We start from the raw sequence: 20,000 nt of genomic DNA, 5'->3' as shown, positions 1-20,000 counted from the left end.
TGGATCTCATGGTGGGAGGGTCCATGCACCTTAAGTCATGGCACACATTTCAGTGCAGCCGTGTTATTTAGCAAAGCTGTAAATGCTAAAGTTGCATCTTCAGCAGAAGTGGTTAAGGGACGGCTGCAAATAGTGAAAGCAGAAATTGAGGGTTCTGTTTTTTGTTTTATAAATGTATATGCACCTAATCAGGGGAGGGAGAGACTTACCTTCTTTTCACTGTTAAAAAACAAACGTATGAAGTACAGTCAGGAACAGCTGATCTTTGCTGGGGATTTTAACTGCACTGTAGACTTCAAAATAGACAGAAGAGGTGAAGAACCTCATCCACTCTCATCTGATAGCCTCAAAAACATAATCACACATCTAGATTTGTTAGATACATGGAGGGTCAGACATCCACAGTCCAGACAGTACACATGGGTCAGGGTCAGCAATAACAGGGTGAGTGCAGCCAGACTAGACAAAAGTCTGAGCTCCAGGTTACTTCATAGCACCAGAACTCCAGTTGGCTTCACGGATCACCATTTGGCCATCACAGATTTAGTAATCTCTCCTGGTGAAATCATACTGGCTTTTCAACAACACAGTTCTACAGGACAGTGCTTTCTGAAAAAACTTTGGACTTTTTTGGGATCAATGGAAAATGAAAAAAACTGATTTTAGCTCCTTGAAACCTTGGTGGGAGGTTGGTAAAACACAAAATCGTGTTTTTTTTTTGCCAACAGTACACTTCCTGTTCTACTGCCAGGTCAAAGGCAGCAGTTCAGGAGCTGGAAACCAGCATTAGGAACATTGAGGAGCTGGAAACCAGCATTAGGAATATTGAGGAGCTGGAAACCAGCATTAGGAATATTGAGGAGCTGGAAACCAGCATTAGGAACATTGAGGAGCTGGAAACCAGCATTAGGAACATTGAGGAGCTGGAAACCAGCATTAGGAACATTGAGGAGCTGGAAACCAGCATTAGGAACATTGAGGAGCTGGAAACCAGCATTAGGAACATTGAGGAGCTGGAAACCAGCATTAGGAATATTGAGGAGCTGGAAACCAGCATTAGGAACATTGAGGAGCTGGAAACCAGCATTAGGAACATTGAGGAGCTGGAAACCAGCATTAGGAATATTGAGGAGCTGGAAACCAGCATTAGGAATATTGAGGAGCTGGAAACCAGCATTAGGAACATTGAGGAGCTGGAAACCAGCATTAGGAACATTGAGGAGCTGGAAACCAGCATTAGGAACATTGAGGAGCTGGAAACCAGCATTAGGAACATTGAGGAGCTGGAAACCAGCATTAGGAACATTGAGGAGCTGGAAACCAGCATTAGGAACATTGAGGAGCTGGAAACCAGCATTAGGAATATTGAGGAGCTGGAAACCAGCATTAGGAACATTGAGGAGCTGGAAACCAGCATTAGGAACATTGAGGAGCTGGAAACCAGCATTAGGAACATTGAGGAGCTGGAAACCAGCATTAGGAACATTGAGGAGCTGGAAACCAGCATTAGGAACATTGAGGAGCTGGAAACCAGCATTAGGAACATTGAGGAGCTGGAAACCAGCATTAGGAATATTGAGGAGCTGGAAACCAGCATTAGGAACATTGAGGAGCTGGAAACCAGCATTAGGAACATTGAGGAGCTGGAAACCAGCATTAGGAACATTGAGGAGCTGGAAACCAGCATTAGGAACATTGAGGAGCTGGAAACCAGCATTAGGAACATTGAGGAGCTGGAAACCAGCATTAGGAACATTGAGGAGCTGGAAACCAGCATTAGGAACATTGAGGAGCTGCTATAGAGGAACTCTGACCAGCTACTGGCCAGCTCCTGCAGGAAAAGAGACCAGAACTGAGCTCTTTCCTGCAGGAGAGAGTAAAGGGTGCTCTGGTCAGGTCTCGCTTCCTGCAGCTGAAGGACATGGATGCCCCAAGCTCATTCTGCTTCGACCTGGAGAGGTCGGCAGCACGGAGGAAGCATATGGCCTGTCTGAAGCTTCCTGGAGGAACAACCACAACGTGTGCAGTGGAGATGAGGAGCCATGCAGTGGACTTCTGCGCTTCTACGGGTTGGTGTTTTGTACAGTGGTGCACAGTGCATGGTGAAGTTGGGAGCAGGGCTGAGTCGGCCAATCCCCGTACAGCGAGGGATTAGACAAAGTTGTCCTATTTTGGGACAGCTGTATAGCCTCGCCATCGAGCCCTTGCTGCACAGGCTGAGAGGTCGGCTCAGTGGCCTCTCATTGCCTGATTCTGCTGAAACACATCATGCTCCGAATGTTTCCACCTATGCAGATGACCTGTGTGTATTTGTCTCCAGCCAGAGGGATGTTCAGAGGTTACAAGACACCTTGTCTCTCTATGAAAGGGCCACATCTGCAAGGGTAAACTGGGCAAAAAGTGAAGCTTTGCTGATGGGACAGTGGAGGGGTCAGGCAGTGCCCAGTCTACCTGGAGGGCTTCAGTGGGGGAAGGAAGGCCTCACAGTGCTCGGGGTATTCTGAGGCACTGAGAGCTTTGAGTTTAAGAACTGGGAGGGAGTGAAGGAGAAAGTGAGTGCTCGGTTGTCCAAATGGAAATGGTTGCTGCCACAGTTGTCGTATAGGGGAAGAGTTTCGGTAGCAAATAATTTGGTCGCCACGACTCTTTGGCACAAGCTCATCACTGACACCACCAAGAGGTTTGGTAGAGGACATCCAGAGAGCCATCCTGGACTTCTTTTGGTCTGGCCATCACTGGGTTCGGGCCGCAGCACTTTACCTGCCAGTGGCTGTAGGAGGGCAGAGCCTCATTAACATCCAGGCAAAGATCGCTGCCTTCAGACTCACAACTGGACAAAAGCTGCTCTATGACTGTGGTCCAAGCTGGTTCAACACAGCTCGGTTGCTGCTGAGGAGAGCTGGGCGGTTCGGATACTTTAAACAGCTTTTCCTCCTACAGCCAGAAGAAGTGGTTCTATCTGGACTGACACCTTTCTACAGCTCTGTTCTGCAGGCATGGCAGATCCTCCATTTCCTCCAATTCTGTGGACAGTCTGAAGCCCTTGACCATTGATTTGTAAGCTGCTCTCAGCTTTCAGGCCTTTTTGATTTGTTAAAAAGATGGTTTCAGGTTCTTGGTGAGTGTTTTTCTTTTCATTTGTTTGTGTTTGGTCCGAAATACAGCGCCAGGAAAAAGACTGTGCAAATATTGCTGAACTTTATATGGGCTTCTGCTAAGCTAGCCATGTGGCTAACACGCAGGAACCGGACTCAGGGATCTGGAAGTGTGGACTTGGTGGCGGTTTTAAAAGGTCTGCTTCAGGCCAGACTGAGGCTGGAGCACGTCGACTTTATAATGACCAACAATGTGCAAGCCTTCAGTCACACAGGGGCTGTTGGGAGGTTTGGTGTTCTGTGGGGGAAGGTGGAGAACTTATTGTTCATTTTTGATTTATGTTTCATCGAGTACATCTTTAGAAGCTGTCGTTGCTGTAATTTTTTTTTGTTTTTGTTTTGTGTTTGTTTGTTTTTGTTAGCTGAGAAATGGTAAAATAAAGGGACTTTGAAAACCTCTCCTCTCCTCTCCTCTCCTCTCCTCTCCTCTCCTTCCTGCTGTCAGTCACCGAGGGTAAATAAAGGGGAGGTTACGAGAGCCATCATGTCTGAACTCTATCCATCACACTGCCACTTAATAGCCACAGCTGTCACTGAGTGTGTGTGTGTGTGTGTGTGTGTGTGTGTGTGTGTGTGTGTGTGTGTGTGTGTGTGTGTGTGTGTGTGTGTGTGTGTGTGTGTGTGTGTGTGTGTGTGTGTGTGTGTGTGTGGCAGTGAGCTGTAACACCACAGACTCTATATGCGAAATTTGTCAGGCTCACATCCAGAAACACGAGACGCCAGGATGTCAGAGCGATGAAGACCGTCACGTACAGGAGGAGCACCGCCACCACAGGAGTAACAAACATCAGCTTGCAAAATGAATCCGCCGCCACGCCAAGCCATATTTTTCCTCCTACGAAGTCTGACGGCTCTGGTTGAGGAAGTGTCTGCTCTGCAGTTCACACTTTTCACCCACAAAAACATTCGGAAGATCAAAAAATGCCACATATTTATAGATTTATTTCAAACAATCCACTAAAACTGGTGAGTCGCTGGCCTGTTTTCACTTGGTTTGCCACGGTAAAAGGAATGGTGAAATCACGCTCCTAACATCAGGTCACCAAGTCCTGTGTAATGTGACTTCACAATCGTCCACATCAGAGAAGAAGACCCACAAAGTTTATTTTCATTTGAGCAGAAAAAAAGCTACAAAGCAGAATATGAGATATTTAAAAAAAAACATTTTATATTGAGATTAAGCTTGTGTAAAAAAAAAAAAACTGTTTTGTTCAGGGAGCTGTTGTCAAATGAAGAAATGAACTTGAAATGGCATCTGAATAAAAATGTTTTGTTGCATAATAAGTTTGAAAAAAATGGCTCAGTCAGTTAAAAGTCTGTTGAAATTACAAAATACTAATTTAGGTGAAGATCTCATTACATTTTATTATCATGCATAGAACATTTCACAAGTGTTGCACACTGATCAATATTCTAACAGGAACTGTTGGATGTACAAAAGTTGTTTGTGTGAACAGTAAGAAAGGAAGAAAGATCAGTGTGGAGTTGAAAGAAGCCATGTGAGGTTCAAATGTGAGCACTCACACAGGAGTAGGCTCCTGGCTCCCAACAAGCTGGAAACCTTTTCTTCTTCTGGCGCTTTTAAAAACTCGTCAAGCTGAACTGATCCGCAACGCTATCGCTTCCACTTGTAGACACCTGAGCACTAAACTGCGAGCGAGAAAAATAGCCAGGATGTGCACCAAAGTGGAAAAATAGTGTGGGAGCACATCTACACTACAGGTAATATTTCACTGTGATGGGAAAGGAGAAATTTCCACTGGGGCTCAATCTGTTTAGCTTAGATGCCGGCTGCCCATCAAAGTGCCAGTGGTGTACGGCGCTGGCTGTCGGGAAGCGTCTCCGGGCCGCCGCGGGCCGCAGTCCCACCACAGATTTCTGCTGCAGTAACGCAAACTTTAAACCCTCTACAGTTCAGTGGCTGACTTGGGTACGATCACAAACAAGCTATTGAATATCCATTTTCCTTGCATATACCAGCTGATTTCAAATCGTGCGTAACCCCTCCACCAGCGGTGCCTGGGCTCTTTTAATTGGTTTTCGATCAGGCATTGCCACTGCCAGACGTACACCAAGTACCTGCCAATTAGCATCCTTCGTTGATTCAAGGAGCTGAACGGGAGTGGTTACAGGAAAGATGGAAAGACAAAAAAAAAAAAAAAACAACCAAGGGGTTGGTTTTCACAATGCTTGCTTTTGGAAGCGCAGCTTGGCCGCTACAACTCTGTAATTGCTAGCTGGCTCTTGCCTCAGTGGGGCGTGGAAAATAAAATAGTTAATCAGCTCACGAGGCTACGAGAAACACCGCAGCTGTTTGTTTTGATTGCGATAAACAAAAGCGGTCATCAAACATGGATGTCAGCAGGGGAAAAACACTGGATAAAATGAAACAAGCAATACCTCCCAAAACACGAGCGTTCGACGTGGAGGTGTGCAATAAAGGCTCAATCGGCACGGAGAAATCCTCCACAATGTGCTCGGCAAAATAACAACAACCTATTAAAAGCAGAGAAGTGGCTCCCATCCAAACTGTTCCGCTAACGCAGCTTTTAAAAGTTTCAATATTTCCTCCTGGTGGTGTCTCACCCAACAGGGTTTTAGACATCTGAGGTAAACTGTGTTTTCATAGGAGATTCACAGCATTTTACAGGAGCGCAGAAAGCTGTTATTCCCGTCACTCTGGGTAATTCATAGACCTCCAGGTCTGATTCAACAAGCTCGACAGCCAGCGCCAACTCGTGATAAATGGTTTGTTGTCGGATGATGAATTGGTCCTGCACATGATGGGCAAACTACTGCGACGTACTTCTCCACACCTGTCCTCAGTCAGGTTTCACAGAAAACAAGCAGCAATTCTTGATACTGGTACTTTGATCTTAAAGTACTTATTCCAATTTCTTTCTGACCTCTCATCACATTTACACCGATGAAGACCAAACATGCCAAACCTTCATTGTCAAGCTTATAAACATGAGTTTAGTATCAACAGCTACTTGCTCAAACAGTCACTTGCAGTGGTTTTGTGTGCACAGTGCATCGCTATCAGTATTCAATAATCTTTAAAATTCAGAAGAGATTGAAAACACAGCTAAAGCTCCTCTTCATTTGACTAATTGACCATCTATTCCATGATATAGACATGAGGCTGTACAATAACCAATCCCAGAAAGCTCAGAAAGCATGCCTTGTACAGACAAGCACCATAAAGACACAACATTAGGCATGTGCACCTCTTCCCCGTCTATTAAAGGACATTTGATCCAAATGCAACTGCATTTAACAAAGGAGCAACCCAACTGTTCTGAACCGCCCTGCACTGAGTGGCAGTAGTGAGTCTTTGTCATTCTGATTTATTTGAAGTGATTCACTTTGAGCTGAAAACAAAGTGATTCACTGCACCACCTTGTGGTAAAAAGTGGTACTACAGTGCTCAGGGCACCCAGACACCCAGTCGCCAAGGCTGTGTTTTGTCTTCATCTCTCCTGGATGTGTGTGTGGAATGTATCCTCTGCCCCCCCCCCGCACCTGGCCTTCCTCCCCTCCTCCCACCTCCCTTTCCCGGACTCTTTGGCCCACTGGAATTTCACCAGTACTTTTCACCGTCTTTGCTGTGCCCCCCCCCCAGCAGAGGCTGTGGGCGGAGTTCTATGGCTGCACGCCTGACGTCTGAGCGTCCTGTGGGCTGTGCGCCGAAATACTCCTCCCAGTGGTGGGCTGCAAAACTTTCCATCATGTATCCCAGGTGCTGTCTGGAGAAATGTTGTAACCTGTCTGTGTTGATGCTAAATGTGCCTGAGGTGGGTTTTTTCCCCCAATTACAGACTGTCTCCTCAGAGCATAGTCTTTAATCTGCCTTTTTTCCCTCCTCTCCTCACCTCATGTTGTCCTTCTTTCCCCAAAACTTTGATGAAATTTCGCTGTAAAGGTACCTGTACCTGTTACAATGACAATAAAGGAAATTCTGATTCTGATTCTGATTCTGATTCTCATGGGGCTGTGGGTAGCTCGTCAAGGTTGCTATTATTCTGGTTCATCGCAATGTGTTGCCCATGGGAGTGTAAGTCAGTCAGCCTGCACCGAGAGGCCAGTATCATCTGTATGGTTTGGTACCGCTCTCAGCAAAAGAGCCACATTCTACACAAGATGAAGTTTGAAGCATCTCTTCTTGTCTGAAAAAACATTCTTTTTGTAAGTCATCTCCAACAACGGTTGCGAGAAACCAATATAAATATTGGACACAGAACAATGATGAAACAAATTAGCGGCAGCACTCCTCCTGATTATTTTCACAAATACAGTATAAGCAGGCAGTTAAACATTTTAATCCTGAATCAACAACAACAAAGTGGCCTAATGTGGATCCGAGGGGAAAATGTTTGCGAGTCGAGTGCTAACGACGAGCTCTTCCCTGCATTCTGCCTCTCTGGCTTTGCCATTGCCCTTGGGCACAAGCTATGCAGCGCTGCCCTTCTACACAACTCCAGCTGAGAGGGAACCAGCAGGGTGGCACACAGAGTCAAATGCAGCATTGAAACAACGTCTGCAGAATTTTAAGCTTCGAGAAACTTCAGGGAGATGAACACACTTTTTTTATGGTGGTTCTTTGAGTTTGACCATTTAAAGTTCCAGGAAAACCCAAAAACTCTTGCCCGTGATGAAGAACTGTGGTATGGATTAAAAGTGGAGAGGGAAACAGAGTTTCTCTCCACTCGGTGTGTTTCAGTAGTTATTGGCTGTGGCTGCCGTTCCTGATCCATCAGCGCTGTGTGATGTCACTGCTAATGCTGACCCATCGTTCTCCGCATTCCAGCAGCCCGTCTGAATAACAATAGTTTTGATCTTCTCTTATCTGAAGCTACAATGAGAGGTCACCTCCACCTCCTGCTCGGCTCAAACCTCCAAGATGCACGTTATCCACAGACAAAAACATGCTTAGTCTCTGATATGCTCACGCCAATTAAGACGCCATTACAATTGTCACAAAGTTGATAATAATTTTGAAATGTAAATTATTATCAGGGCTTAAATCATGTATAAATCAAGTAGTAATGTGCAGCTTTCTTAGTTTGGAGGTTATTATGCTATTGTTTCACCGTCCGTCCTCTTTGAGACGATCCTTCGCTCTCCATGTGGCCCTCAAACTAAAATGAGTTTGACACCCCTGCACCAGTAGTATGCATATATTATAGATTTTCCCTTTAGTGGTGCAGTTACAAAGGCTGAAAGTACTATGCTTAAAGTACGATCATTCAATTAGCTCATTCATATCGACGGTAGAACAGTTAACTTCAAGTTTTCATCACTTTATATCACACAGATGTGACTGCAGCCTTTCTTCATTACAGTTATTGTGTTTACTGTCTGATCCAGACTTGACTTTAAGAAGTAATAATAAAAAAAAAGAAGCAAAAAAAAGAAAATTGCATTAAGCGTCCTTCCTTACAGTACCCAGAACCCAGACCCCTCTGAGGTACACTCATCTAAACACCCTCCTCTCCCGCAGCACACATAACCGTCTCCACACCTTCATGAATATGACAATATCTTTTTCGGAGAGAGGAATGTGTGGCGGCAGCCCGAGGCACACAGGGGCCTCTCGGTCTGTAAATCAGTCTTTCTATCTTTCCATCACATGAGACCCCTGCTACACATTCAGGAAAAGCAATCACACACCAGCCAGATACCGTAAATAACATCACCCGGGGAGGCTTCATAAGTCTCCGGATTCATAACTTCCACCAAACAGCCACCATTAGGATAATCTCTTTATGGCTGACAAAAAGGCAAGACGTGAAGATTTTTAGAGCAAGATGGATGTGTTGGACAGCAGGTAGGTCTTATTTGAAGCACGTAAGGGTCTTTGTCTCTCCTGAAAGGGTTTTGCGTCTCCTGACAGTGGGAGACTGAGATGAACAAAAGGATTAAACGAGCAAGTTAGATGATGTGAGTTCAGTATTCCAAAGCAGTCGTGAACAAAAAAACATCTAAACATTGAACACCATGAGACAACAGTGCTGGCAAAGGGCCCGCTCCCTGAAGCTCTGAGAGAATCTAATGTTTGAAAAATGTATTCTTCATTTGGTTGGAAAACTGTACAATTTATTTATTTATCTTTTAAAAAGACTTTCATCTATGGCTAAAATAGCAGAACAGGGTAGAGCAGGCAAACAGGCTAAGATGGCGACGACAAAAAAAGCAAGTTCTAAAATGCCTCAAATCAGTACCAACCAGACCTCTGCTCTCCACCTTATTATGTGTAAGATATGCTCTCTCTGTTCTTTGTCTTGTAACTTCTTGAAGTGTATATATATATATATATATATATATATATATATATATATATATATATATATATATATATATATATATATATATATATATATATATATATATATATATATATATATATATATATATATATATATATATATATATATATATATATATATATATATAAATATATAAAAATCCCCCTCTCATATATATACACATATAGATATACGTATATATACATTTTATTTTATTTTTTCTTAAGCCTCGATATCTTCAATCAATAAAATTGGTTTAATACAAGTTATGACAAGAAGAATTCCCATGTAGATGCTACATTGGGGGTGTGAATATTACTGATATCTCACATCTTCCCATTGGGAAGTTCCATGTTTGAGAAAGTTACCATGTATTTTTCATGTAATTTTTAGTTAAAAAAATCACACTGTAGTTTTATAGCCCTCCACTACAATATTCCCACAATCATTCTGAAATCATGACTTCTTTCTAAATCCAACTTTACTATTCATCATGTGCAAATTGTAGTGTTTTTCATTATAGTTCACAGTTTCAGTTTTCCACAGTTATCTAAAAACTGAACATCAACCCAGCTCCTAATCCAGACATCAGCTTTAAATCCATTTGATCGAACACAGTTTGAAACTGAGGAGTTTGTGGAGCTGCACAAATCCAAATAAACAACCATTTTGGAAGCAGATCTAAGAAGGATCCTGCCAAGCAAATTCGATGGAAGTGCACTAATTTCCATTTATTCAATTAAAGCTGTGAAAAGGGCCAAGAACAGTGTCAGTTGGTGTGATGCTGCTAATGGAGTTACTTTGACATAAAGGAATACAGGATATTCTCACCAAACCTAAGCATTGAAAAATGTGGCTGTAGCATTAGCAATGACATTTGGAGAAAGGAAAGGAAACGTCCCGACTGAATCCACCAACTGGAAGTCCAGACCAGTTTTTAGTATGAGTGTGTGTTGAGAATAAACTCACTTTGACCCAGCTGGGGACAGAGTTTTCTAGAGAGCAGGATGAAATCATCCTGGAGTTTGATCTGCAGGACACGTCTCCTCCTGAGAGACAGTGTGTGGTGCAACACTGCAGGACACGTCTCCTCCTGAGAGACAGTGTGTGGTGCAACACTGCAGGACACAACAAGCCTTTCATGTAAACTTCTGTTTCATGTTGATGTGTCATAAATAAACTAACCCATCTCTCTTTTTAAAATATTTTATGAGCTAATTATATTTCACCTGATTTTCATTAATTATATATATTTATCTATATTTTCACTGTGATGTTAAGATTTATTTTTCATGCACTGTGAATTTCAATTCATGTGCTTGCGTTCTCATTTCAATATTTTATCTTCATTCTTGTCAAAGAAGTATTTGAATCCAATCTTGATTTTATAACATATTACGTCTAGTCTAACTTTTAATCTTGCACTGCAGCATAAAGAAGATTGATTAGCTGAAAAGGTTTTGTAATATCTTGCAGAAAAGTTTTCTATTTTTAGTATTTTAATTAGTTTATTTTCATGTGAAATACAATCATATAAGGTGGATTTTATCAACTGGAAAAATGACATTAAAGTCATTAATGCCCTTATTAACAGTATAGAAGCAGGATGGATGGATGGATGGATGGATGGACGGATGGATGGATGGATGGATGGATGGATGGATGGATATTTTCAAACAGTTTTGTGGCAAAAGCACAGCAGTTTCCACTGATTGATCCTCGAGTTGAGAAGCTTATACAAGAACTTGTTCAACTAAACAGTGAAGAACAAATAGATGTAAAATATATAGGTCTAAAATCCACACATCGAGATCAAATAAATATTCTCCCACAGTTAGGTGATAATAAATATGCCAGTTGGCACAGGTTGCTGGGTGAAATACTACGTGTGCCCCTGAGCTTGTTGCGGTGGAATGTTCTCGATATTCTGGCCACCAATGGTTGTTTGGAGGAGGTCAGGGGAGATGAACAGATTCAACATGACACTGCAGTGATTACATAATGGAAGCATTATCATTACTTCTGAAGACTTATTTCTGTATTTAAAACCAACCTGTGATCGTTTCCTGAACCAGTAAAAAGGTGTTTAGTGTCTAAACTGAACGCCGTGGTGCACACCAAGCTAGCTGACCGAGTCACAGGAACTCTCCGGGACTCTCTTTGTCTATTTGCCGGAAGTCAACCCAACCACATGTCAAGTGAATCTTGTCTTTACTCTCTTATATTCAACATTTGGCTAGTGAACATGAAGCGTGAGCACTGCCTTGTTTAGAGCTCCAAAGAGTTCTCAAAAAACGTCTGTCTGATTGGTTGAGGTGTTATTGTGACGCTAACGCCTGGTGGAGCAGCTTTCAGCAACATACAGAAACAGCCTTCACTAACACTTAGCAAAATACATAGAGTAAGTGTTCCTTAGGCAAACAGATGGGAAAATATGACATATAAGCTTTAAGAAATGCAATGTCAAGAGTTGAAGTCAGTGTTGAGTTAGCCAGAATTCCATATTGTCTCAGGACGAATGAGACATTGAAGACAAAGACGGTTCAATATTATCTCATACCACTTTGTTTTGGAAGGAAAGGAGTCATTTATTCATGATATTCAGCATAATTCTTATTACATTTGATCACTATAAACCCTTTGTGATCCAGACTAAACCCAGCTACACGAGCCTGTGCTTTGACAGACTTGCGCTAATCACAGCTTTAACCAAAGTTTTGCGCTGTGCCTCATTAATCATTCACAGCTTATTAGAGTCAGTTTTACTATTTGTACTATTATAAAATTAAAGCGCTCAGACATTACTGGGGCAGGTTATTAGCTGAGCTAAATGACTATCTTTTGCTCCTTTGACATTCGAACGGAGACAATTAATACACTTTATGGAGAGAAAGTTTTCTTAAACCTACAAGTTGAGCGCACGCTGTGCCGTTAATTTCTCTGTTTGAAATGCTGTGCCAGTTTGTGTTGAGCAGACGAATCACGGAGAAGCTAATGAGCGCGTTAATTAAAATGCATGTAGCTAGTGCGGTTCCATTAATCACATTGAGATCAGCAAAGTGAGGAGAACGCCAGCGAGACGGGAGGTTGAGCAGACGAGACACGGCTGCATCGGGCAGATTGATGGCCGACGGCGCGGCTTTTAACCTCCAACCTGGAAAAGTCAAACGTCGGCGAACAAAAGGTGAGAGCAAAGGGGAAACCGATGCAGCGCTTAAGAGTTATATGTGACCTTTAACAAATTTAAAGCTAATTGAGAGCACTTGGAAAGGATAAGCAATATTCCAAAGGTCAAAGCCGGAGATACGAGCTGCAGGAGAGTGATGCTTTGCTAACCTTGTGGGTGGGGGGGCTGCTTGGAGACAGTGTGACTGCAGGGCTTTGACCTCTGTGGGGAGGCGGCTCAGCACAGCCAAACAGGCCATTAACAGGTGAAAAGGACTGGAGAGGTCTCAGACCTCTGATAGCTTCACTGTAGCAGAGCTGAGTGCCGCTTCAGCACTCAGATTATTGCTTTTTTTCCCAGAGAGGGAGAAGAATCATTTCCATTTCAATTTCCACAACATTATTTCAGCTGCCAATCAAAAGCACAAGTCGCAACTTTTGTAAAGCACCCCCTTATAAAATATTCAAAAACGAGATTGTGCAGATGTCTCCTGAGCTGATAATCTCTGCATGGAATAGCTGAAGTGTAGGCGGCAGAGGGAAAAGTTATATAACGCTCAGTGTAATAGATTACCGCTTTAAGGGAGTGTATCATTACTGTGACGCGCCCCCAGTGTGCAGATCAGACGGATGTGAACTTCCCCCACACAAGTAGTTTCCAGTGAAATCTTTTAGCACCACTCGCTGTCCAAGCAGTCCAGCTGCAATAAGAATATTCTCCATCAATATTATTTCTCTCTGCATCATTAAACCGGCCTTCATTTGCAGTGAAAAGCATCTCCTTTCTCTTTATGTCCTGGCTGTGAAATCCGGCTGCAGAACAAGGTAACTAGGGTTGGGAATTCTCTGCACAGCCACAGGAGAACCATGAATAGTGTTTAACTGCCCCAGCTGTTGTACGGCGGTTAGTAAAGTGGTGAACTGCTCAGACGAGATAGTCGCAGATTCAAACGGAGCGGCGAAACCGCCTCGCAGTCGGTTGCCGCAGGGAAGGGCAAACAAGTGCTTATTTATGTATGTGTGGACATGCCTGCGGAGGCCCAGCGTTCGCTTTGGGAAACAGATGCCTTCAGTCACGACAGCAGCACAGCACCGCGCTACCTAACGGCAGGATTCTGCATCTGTGCTTTTACTCCCTGGGGTCTTATTCCAAAACCTCAGCCGTCACCACAAAACTGCAGCTGGAACCCTCATTCATTTCAAACTTTAAAATTCACTGTGGAACCTGTGTGGCAGAAGGTACTTTTACCAGCCTGATACACAAAACTGCACACTGTAAAACAGCAACATCACCAAAACTAATGAGGAGCCCCTCGTGACAGCCCATTACTGGAGGCCACACTAAAGGAAAGAACTGCACTGATGTTGACAGGGAGCAGCTTCTGCACTAAATGCCCACTAACTCCCCCGGATCTCTGGATTTCACCACATTTATGTGAAAAAAGGGTCCCGGCAGCTCACAACATGGTCCGTCATTAGAACGCCTGTTATTTCGTATAGAACAGTTGTTCAGTCCACCAAGTGTGAACATCGTGGAACATCACAGCAAACATCTGTGCTCAGTTCACTGTGGACATCACTGATCAGACCACAGGAGGCCGCAGCCTGTCTGGCCACCAAGGCTTTCTGTGGATGAGTCACTAGAGAATCAGCACGTGACGTCAACTATTTCGACACGGCCAGGATTGAGGAAAACAACAATCAGCGAATCCAGATTTTAAATTGATCAACTGTGATGAACCTCCTTTTAAAGGAATTATGAAGTAAGTATGAAGCTAAAATCAACCCAGAATGTGAACATCCATCGCTGACCAGAGCTGAAGAATGAAAGTTTCCAACAGGTTTTTCTCCAACAGCTTCAGAGCAGATGAGTCCAGAACTATCATAAGATATTCTAAAGGTATTTAAATTGTGCTTACTGCTATTATCTGTCATCATATAAGTACATGTGAACAATGAACATGTAAGAACTAAATGTCCTCCTGCAAAGGAACACTTCCCTCTGGGATTAATAAAATAGCTCCATTCTATTTTATTTTTCTTCATGAGGAAGAAAGTGGGACGATTTGTACACAATAACACTGTTCAGACGATCCTATGACTTCAATACGGTGCAACCCTGCAGTCTAGTGAAAGTGATTGAACGTGTCTCTACAAGCAGTATTGGTCATCAACAGATGATGTCAACCTGTGGGAACGAGACAATGAGTGACACGATCCCTGGAGGCCATTTTCAATGTGCATTAATGAGCAAAACTGATAAATACTGTTCCTCCAGGTCAAATCCTAACGGCATTAGGCATGAAGGCTATTGAACTTCTTCTTTTCACCAGCTGTGGTTATCAATACATATCCACATCATGGGCTGGTAAATGGTACTGAGAAGAAATACACCACTAACCTGGTTAGTCACAATATTTTCTCATCCATTCTCAGTTGTAGGTGAATGTCCAGCGTATTAGCTTGTGAGATGCTCTTTGTAAAATGAGTAAAGATGTGCTGCAAGGCCATAATGTGGACTTCCATTAACAACCAAGTTGAGTGAAGACATTCCAGAAAGTTGATCTGAAACATCATTAAATGTCTTTTTCAAAGTAGACCGAGATCAGAATTGCTATGTTGAAGTTAATCAGTCAAAGCTCTGTACCTTCAGTTTAAAAATAAAACCAAAAATATTCAGCTCTCTGACTTCTCTCTCCAATTGAATCCAAGTGTTGTCTGCAAGCTGGCAACATTTCAAAGGACTTAAAGTTTGACACTGTTAAGGGTTTACAATAAGGAATTATTTTCTATTCAGAAAGTATAATGATTCTTCACTACTGGAGCAAATTGGCTTTTGTTTAAAATACTACTTGAGATTCCATTGCTATTATCAAACTTTAATTTCAAGTCAGTGTTGATGTTGACATGAGAGTACAAACTCAGTATATTTGACAAAAAAAAAAAAAGTTTCATCACGGCTGAGCAGAAAAACAACATTTCAGAACAATAATCGGCCCGACAAACAGACACTGCAAGATGGAGAAAAGCATTGAGGGAACAGCGAGTCTGTCAATCAATCAGGCTGAAAGCATCAGCTGACTGGAGATGTTGGAGAGGTCTTGTCAGGAGGAGAACACAGAACTGTTGCCAATGGCAAGGTGGCCTGTTGTTATCTCCAGCATGTAGCGACCTTCCACTTCGGCATCAAGCAGAATGTGTTTAAGCCGCTACGCCGGCAAAATCAGTATTCCGCTGGAAAACGTGCGAACATCAAAGCGTTTCGGAGGCTTACCTGGAACAAAGCTCCCCTGCACCACTTCCTTGTACGCCCACCATCCTTCGTGAATTTTCGGCGGATTTGGCTGTGCTGTGAGGTGAAAAGAAAGACAGAGGAAAAGAATATCAGTCACTTCCAGTGAAGCTGAAAAAAAAATCAACAAATGCCTGCTGTGTTCTGAACACTTGAATGAGAAAGACTTGTTTTTCATGGCTATCTCCATTTTTCGAGCAGATCCTGCTGACCTCGGCAAGAGCTCTCGACAAATGGGTCCCCCAGAGACCCAGAAGAGCAGGATTCCAGCTCTCCGTTCGATCCACGAACCATCAACATGGTCTGGGAACACGCCACGTGATGAACCCACTCCCCAGGCGTGAGTATGGGAATGCTGTCTGTGGTGTTGTGTGTCGAAGAAAGCCCCAGATTAGAGCAGGGTGCTACAGTATAATTGAGGTGAGGGAGTAAAGGTCTGAGTGTAGAGAGAGCTGTGACTGAGAATTACCCACCGGGGCTTTAGGATATTGCTTTCTACACCTCCCTTTTTTTTCCTCAGCAAACGCAAAAAGCGGAGCTTAATCGAGGGTCCAGAGGTTGCCCGCTTGCTTGTCTTTAATAGAAAGTTGCCGTCACCTTCACAGCCCCCCCCACACCCTAAACCTACGATTTTTGCTGCAGTAAATCTGGGCAGCTGGTTGCGGGGGGTGGGGGGGGGGGGGGGGGGTGTCGTACTGGACACAGTCCAGAGAAGGCTATTTTCTCAGAGGGCAATCTCCACAGCCACAAGCTAAAAGGTGTCGAAGCTGGAAAATAATAATGGATCCTGTTTGTTGACTTGTTTGTCAGTGTGATAAATTGTTTCTCCCTTTCTGTTGAATGGTAAATTAACTTGGAAGTGTGAACCACCTCTGATTGGGGCGTGTGTGTGTGTGTGTGTGTGTGTGTGTGGGGGGGGGGTCAGTGCACCAGCCAACAATTCGAGCAGTAGTGCATTGGTCTTTTCCAGACCATGTGGGGGAACGTTGGCTTCCAGCCCGGCACTGCAGATCCAGTAAACTCCAACACATCAATTATACCTTTTCATTATGTCTTTAAATAGTTTGCTTTTGTTTGGGGGTTTTTTAATTCGTTTTTTTTTTAAAGAGGAAAACCAATTCCAACTTTCCCCAGTGTTCTGCACATGTGAAATGTCACGTTCACATGTGAAATATCTTTGACAGTGCTTCCTGTCTCTGTCCTCTAACCCTGATTGGAACAGCAGAAAGTCTCCACCTCTCCAGTCTGGACCTGCAGGTTTCTACACACTTTCACGTGAAATCGTCTTTTTCTCTGTAAAACAGCCTTGAAAGGACTATGTTGTGTTTGGCGTTATAGAAATAAATGGACTTGAATTGAAAATCAAAACTAAATTAATCTAATAATGGAGTTAGTAAAGTGTCAGGAAAAAACACAAGGCACCCCCAAGAAAGGCAACAGGCAAACTTAGCAAATAATGTAGAAACACAGAGAAACAATGGCACAGCCTTCCAACCATGATGGAAGGAGAGGAAGCACAGATGAGCAGATGGAGGGACAAAAGACACTGACTTGGACAAAGCCAGAAAAAATAAAACCAGAAATGAACTAAACACCCGAAACTAGAACCAATAAAAAAAGACATGAAATACGATCAGATGAGAAACAGTGAAGGATCTGAAACATGAAAAAAAGGTTTACAGCTAATGACAAGGCCACAGGGCATGCTCTGAACAGTGGTTGATGTCATTTTAAACTCTTATTATCCATAGTCTACGTGAGACGTAGCACATAGCACTTGGTTTTACTCTTTTACTCTGTTTTACTTATTACATCTTCTTTTCCCAAAGGTTCATTCCTCCTAGCTTTTTCAGTTTCTTCAAACTTACAATACAGTTAAGTGCAAGTTTTGTGTTTGGTCTTATTTCATGATTATTTCAGAACAACTGGAACTGATGGGGCCACAGTTAGCTTGTGAGCCACAGCTGGGACACATCTGTCCTGAATACTCACCACTGGATCAAAAACAGAGACGCTGCATCAAGTCAACTCTTTTCCTTATTATTATTGTTGTTATTATTTTTATTACAATATTGTTCTTTGAATTTAAGGAAAGCTGTATATTTATTTTAAACAAATGTAGGGCCTGATTCCATGGAAATGATTTCAAGTGAAAAGAGAGTATTTAGTGACTCACTGTACCACCCAGAGGGAAACAGTGGAATTGCATGTGGCGAACCAGTCATTCTAGTGTAAAGAGAGTTAAACTCCATATTGATCCTTTTTTTCTGACTGGAAATTGTGCTTTACCTTGAAAAGGGGAGGAGTAACATTGAGCTTCTAAACTGTAGTGAAATTCATCAAATTATAGGGGGAAAAAACACCCCAACCTGCTTCCTGCTCACAGTGATCCCCAGACCTCTCTGCTGCCTCCAAAGAGTCCCCCCCCCACCCCCCCCCCCCCGTCTAACGACCACTGAGAGAATCTCTTTCAATAGGAAATAAAGTTGTAGTGACACAATGTTTTCTCACTGTGAAGCCTGAAATAATAATGAAAAGGGGGAACAATAGTATACTGTGGTGTGTGTGTGTGTGTGTGTGTGTGTGTGTGTGTGTGTGTGTGTGTGTGTGTGTGTGTGTGTGTGTGTGTGTGTGTGTGTGTGTGTGTGTGTGTGTGGTAGTGAGAGCCTTTGAGATTCAGGCTACTGTAAGTAATAAATATAAAGGAGATTTGGAGGCCTGTGGACATGATCCTCTTACAAGCTGCCGACAAACAATACAGATGCAGCTTTCTGCCGGCGTTCGCTCACACCCTGCACATGTGCACTGTAATCGAGCCTCCACTAACACAGCTGATAACATAGAAAAAAAGAGAATAGAACCAAGGTTTTCCCTCGATACGCCCACTGCTCCCCCCAAAGCCCCTCTTCTTCTGGGCTAATTAGAGCCAAAGTGAAACATTTTTTCAAATGGCTGCTGAGATTCACAATGATACATTCTGTGAGGTAAATTGAGCCTTTGGTGATCCCTGCAGGGAGCTGGAGCTGCAGGAGCTGCAGGGAGCCGGAGCTGCAGGAGCTGCAGGGAGCCGGAGCTGCAGGAGCTGCAGGAGCTGCAGGAGCTGCAGGAGCTGCAAGAGCTGCAGGAGCCGGCAAACAGCAGCCATAATTACAATAACAAACACTGGATCCCACAGGAAAGTCATTTTACTCATTTCTACATTTCACCCTTGTTTTGGACAGAAATCAACCAGAACCAAACCTTGTATGTTAATTTATTACAATTCAAGAAAATGTTACTCATCTCATTTTCAATATCTTTGTTGGTTTTGTTTAAAAATATCTATTTTTTACCTCTAATATTTGTGAAGCTACACTCATTCTGTTTTTATTGTGGAGGAGAAATTCATGATTGAAGACATTTTGAAGGGTAAAACAAATAATCATTTAATTCATTCAAACAATCATTTATTAAAACCGATTTTTAGGCAGCTTTCAGGTTTATCATTAATAATTGTAATCATAAAGCCAGCTTCAATATAAATCCACAAGTGTTATGACAGTCGCAGGCTACACATGAACATTTAGGAGATGTTTCAAATACAAAAGGCTAATTCATGTGCTAAATATCATATATAATATTAATAATAGTAAGGCACCTTTACCAACATAATTTTTAACATGCAGGTGGCATCGAGGTCCAAACCATGGACTCTAGAAAAGCTGTCACAGCTGCTAAAGAGAAGCCAATCGGCCCTGGTGGGTAATTCAAACATGTTCCCCCCCCCCCCCCCCGACATGTGGGCAGATGGGAGAGGATCCAGATCAAAATACCAAAGTGCACCTTGGGTAAATGCTTTACATCAGCTGACTGTTCAGTAAAGTCTTCTCTAAAATTTCTAATTATTCAATTTCTTTTTTTCCACAAGAAAAATGGATCAGCCAAAAGGCAGCTGCAGCTGAGATGTGGGGGAGTTACCATCCAGGAGGGTCCTAGTTCCCAGTGTGCACTGCACGTGCCATGCAAGAGCGACATGAGGAAACATGAGTAACAGAATATCTTTTACCAGCACATCCCAGCATTAAGTGCTTTTTTTTTTTA

At 43.0% G+C, this 20,000-nt stretch overlaps 1 protein-coding gene across 1 annotated transcript in view; it reads right to left on the bottom strand.

The window, feature by feature from the left end:
- LOC308146053 (carbonic anhydrase-related protein 10) overlaps positions 1-20,000 on the bottom strand; it is a 345,012-nt gene that overhangs the window by 275,347 nt on the left and 49,665 nt on the right. The window contains exon 2 of the mRNA XM_080517694.1: positions 15,903-15,977. Coding sequence (XP_080373820.1) covers positions 15,903-15,977 — 75 coding nt within the window. The remainder of the gene's footprint in view (positions 1-15,902; positions 15,978-20,000) is intronic.

The sequence above is a fragment of the Blennius ocellaris genome (genome assembly GCF_963422515.1).
Source record: "Blennius ocellaris genome assembly, chromosome: 21".
Lineage (NCBI taxonomy): Eukaryota > Metazoa > Chordata > Actinopteri > Blenniiformes > Blenniidae > Blennius > Blennius ocellaris.
Note: the sequence above shows the minus strand (reverse complement) of the source record. Positions and strands in the feature narration are given on the sequence as shown.